At 38.6% G+C, this 4,283-nt stretch overlaps 1 protein-coding gene across 1 annotated transcript; it reads left to right on the top strand.

Annotated features, from left to right (window-relative positions):
• Positions 1-1,598: 1,598 nt before the first annotated feature.
• ZFP42 (ZFP42 zinc finger protein) lies at positions 1,599-2,513 on the top strand. The gene has a single exon (XM_003412435.1). The coding sequence runs from the start codon at positions 1,599-1,601 to the stop codon at positions 2,511-2,513; it is 915 nt and encodes a 304-aa protein (XP_003412483.1).
• Positions 2,514-4,283: the final 1,770 nt, after the last annotated feature.

Here is a 4,283-nt window from a genome sequence, read left to right as displayed (position 1 = left end):
GCAGCTGAAAGGCATATTTTGTTTTTCTTCTATGTGCTTATTTATGTTTTGCCAGAAGCAGATAGCATGGTCCTGTGCCGGTGGTATTTTTCAGTGTGGCTGCTTAAATATGTCTTCAAGCTGTTCACTGCACATTGGGCCTTTTTTAAAAAGCATCTTCTAGCATTGTTTAAAGCATATATAACTTTTAGGTGCACAATTGTAACAGTAAGTCTATAGCAGATGAGGAACAATACCATTCATGTTATAACTTTTATAGTACTGTTTTTAGATTTTTTTCTTTTAGTTTTATTTATTTATTTTTACTGTACTTTAGGTGAAGGTTTACAGAACAAACTAGTTTCTCATCAGTTAGTACACACATTGTTATATGACATCAGTAAACAACCCCACGGGATGTCAACACTCTCCCTTCTCAAACCTGGGTTCCCTATTACCAGCTTAATTGTACTTTAGATGAAGGGATACAGAGCAAACTAGTTTCTCATTAAACAATACATATATTGTTTTGTGATATTGTTTGACAACCCCATGACATGTCAACATGCTCCCCTTCTCGACCTTGGGTTCCCTGTTACCTGTCCCCTCTTGCGTTCCTTTCCTTGCCCCTGGGCTGCTGTGCCTGTTTATTCTTGACTTTTGGATTTTTAAGGAAATGGTGGAAAATTAATTCTGGGCCAGACTATCCTGTGCCGTTATTTGGATTCATAAAAGATGGGAATGCCCCGGACCACCTGTGTCTTACCCTCTAGATCCCCATCCTGTAGAACAAGTGTGGGCTGACCGTGGATTTAGGGAGCACAGCTGTACTCATTCCTTCATGTATTGTCTGGTTTCTTTGACACTGCAGTGACAGAGTTGGGTAGTTGTGACTGAGACCATAGGGCCCAGGAAGCCTAAAATATCTATATCTGGTCCTCTACAGAAAAAGTTTGCTACCCCTGGCCTAGAACAATACCTGGCATATAGCAGGGATTCAATATATACTGATATTTTATTAAAAGGTAATAAAATGACACTAAATAACATGAGCTCAAATAAAGGTTAAGCATTTGCTGTGTGCTGTGAACTGTGCTCAGCACTTTCTATGCATTATTTAATTTGAAATTTCACAGCCATGTCACCTAACGGGCATAACTTGCTCCCTCGCCTCCTTCAAGTTGTTTTTTTTTTTTTACCAATCTGCCATATTTTAGATTGCAAGCTCCTGCTTTCCGCCAGCCCCTCTGCCTACTCTAGCACAACATTACTTGTTCATTTTGTGTGATCATTAAATAGTTTAGATGATGAGCAAAGATGCCCAGGTAAGATCTGGCTGTGACTCTTGCCTTAAGCCAGAGCTCATTTATTTCTTTATTCTCCTGGGGAGGTTGTCAGAGAAGCTGTAAATGTGGCCATTTCCTTATTGAAGAGTGAGTTCTGGGCTGTATGTTGATGTCATTTTCTAACAATGGCTCTAATATTGAAATATATTTTAATTAAAGGTTTCTATCACAAAGCAGGTGCTTGCTGAAGACTACGTACCCAGATCACTACTATCTGGAAGGGACTGAGAGATCTTGGTGCAAGGTCTTCAAGGAAGAGTCAGGCAGGACGACATGGACCAGCAACCGAAGAAAAGACCAAGGAGAAGTTGCCGTAAAGACCTGGGTGGAAAGGCCGTCATTGAGACTGAGCCAAGCCAAGTCGAGCCAAGCCAAACTCCGCAGGCTGAAAAAGACCCTACTGACACGACGTGGACCTTGTATTTTGAAGATGTGTACTCTGAAACTAACCCTCCGGTTGTTGAAGAGGAGTCTTTACCTGACTGTTACTTAGAGTACATAATAAGAGGCGAGTTTTCTGAACCCATCCTGGAAGAAGACTTACTTCTGAAGACCTTGGAATGCCTGAAAGACGAGTCAGACCAAGAGCTTGCTCAGCAAGTTTTTGGAGACAGCTCACTTTATGAATGTTCTCCCGAATACACGAAAAAAGGGGCAGAACAAGATCTTCCTCAACAGATTGTTGAAGATAATTCACCTGAGTATTGTGAGTACATGACCGGCAAGAAGCTTCCTCCTGAAGGACTACCTGGTGTGGACTTATCAGATCCTGAACAGCTGGCAGAATTCACTAGAAAGAAGCCGAGAGAATACGAAGATCCAGAAGCAATGGCTTGCCCTCACAGTGGATGCATGAGAAAATTGAGGAATAAAGCCTCCCTGAAGAAGCATCTCCTGGTTCACGCTCCCCGAGGCTTCGTGTGTGCAGAATGTGGAAGGGCTTTCAACGAGAGTGCAAAGCTAAAGAGACATTTTCTGGTTCACACCGGAGAGAAGCCCTTCCAGTGCACTTTTGAGGGGTGCGGAAAGCGATTTTCTCTGGACTTCAATCTGCGCACGCATGTACGGATCCACACTGGGGAGAAACGCTTTCTGTGCCCCTTTGAAGGCTGTAACAGGAGGTTCGTTCAGTCAAGCAACCTGAAATCCCACATCCCAATTCACTCGAAGCCCAAAAAGAACCAGTGAAAAAGAAGGTGGAAAACGGTCCTCAAACGGGACAAGCATCTTGAGAGAAGAGTGAGGGTAAATATGCCTCTTGGTTATTGCTTCTAGGAGATGATTTTCAAGTCAAATATGCCTAAAGGGTATATTTTTAATGTTACTAATATACTCTTATACATTGTCATACCATTTTGAAAATACTATCTGTATTCTAAAGTATGTTTCCAACCGTAAGATCAGTTACTGAACTTACTTCAAAAGGATAATACTTCACGTAACGTTACTGGAAATTGGATTTATTTTCACATATTATAAATGCAACAGAAGTTGACTTTTAGTTTCCATCTGTTCAGCTTGTACCTTTTCGGAGCATAGTTAATGCTACATTTGACCATAGTAGAGATTGAAGATTTCGGAGTAGATTGTCTATAAATAAATAGGTAGTTATACATTTCAAAAAGTAGACATGATTTTTTATGATACTTTTTATTTTTATGATTATATCAAACTGATATTGAAACCATATATTTAGATGTATTTGATAGTTTTAAGCCAGTTCAATCCGTATTCAATATTTGAAAATAATACCCTAAAAATAGCTAAATCTGGACCCAAAAAAACTGCATTAAAAAGAGATACCATTTATTTTTCCCTGTGTAACTAGCAAAAAAAAAAAAAATTTGCAAAGCTTGATAGTTCAATATTGGCAAGGGTGTGGGAAAAGTTATTTATACTTGGTTTAGGGTATACGTTTTCACAGCCATTTTGGAGGACATTTTGCAAATATGCATTCTTTTAGACCCTAATTTTATTTCTTTGGAAATACTTGCACCAGTGTAAAAGATACTTGTTCAAGGATGTTAAATGGAACATATTACCAGGAATGTATTCGTAACTTAAATGTCCATTAAGAGGGAACAAGTTATACCTGTATTCCATGGAGAACGTGCAAGCGTACTTAAAGGAATCTTGGCTTCAAGGGACAGAAGACCACAGATAAGAGGGAAGTCATAAATAAGAGAAAGTTTTCTTTTCTGTTTTTTTCATAGGCAGAATGGAGTCTGGTGTGTTATGTTGTGTGGAAGAAAATTCAAAGTAGTTAAATTCTTGGATAAGGGGGAAATTTGATTGCCCAGAGATGGCTGGTAGGAATAAAATCTATAGCTGTAATGTGAGGATTAGTTTATTTTTGTGATTATAAACTGAATTCCAGATTGGAATCACTTTCCTCCCAGAAACAATTTTATAAAAGGTCAGGTAGTGTTAGAACACCCTATTTCTCTGATTTGAAGAGTTAAGACACTGCTGGAAGTAACAGTTAACCACAGTAGTAACAGCTCCTCAGGAATAACATCAACACACCAAATACGTGTATTAGTTTTAAGATTTATCTTGATTTCAGAAATGCCAAAATATGAAGTTTATATCTTAAAATCAAGAGGAAAAAAACAAGGGTGACTTACTTACATTTTGACTTAGTGTGAGCAAAGTGTTACTGTGGACTGTTCTGGGAATTTAAATTTTTACTTATATGTAATAATGGCATTTATACCCTCATTTCTGTAGGAATGTAGGTCCTGAGTCTCAAACCTAACTTAAAAGGAACTTTGGGTACAGAGCCAATTTGAAAGTTTGGATTTTCCTTTAAATCAAACTCTCAAGTTTTGAATTTAGGATGAAACCTAGTATTTGATGAGGATGATGGAAAATAGTTTTGTCCAGTTTTTGCCTTTACAGCACTGTTTGATTTGGTGCCCTGTGGATTTCTACTTCAGAGATGAATTGGGACAGCAT

This window comes from Loxodonta africana, chromosome 19 (genome assembly GCF_030014295.1).
Source record: "Loxodonta africana isolate mLoxAfr1 chromosome 19, mLoxAfr1.hap2, whole genome shotgun sequence".
Classification (NCBI taxonomy): Eukaryota; Metazoa; Chordata; class Mammalia; order Proboscidea; family Elephantidae; genus Loxodonta; species Loxodonta africana.
Note: the sequence above shows the minus strand (reverse complement) of the source record. Positions and strands in the feature narration are given on the sequence as shown.

What these genes read in the sequence shown, in the direction of transcription:
- ZFP42 (XM_003412435.1), top strand. Translation starts at nt 1,599, where the DNA reads ATGGACCAGCAACCGAAGAAAAGACCAAGGAGAAGTTGCCGTAAAGAC.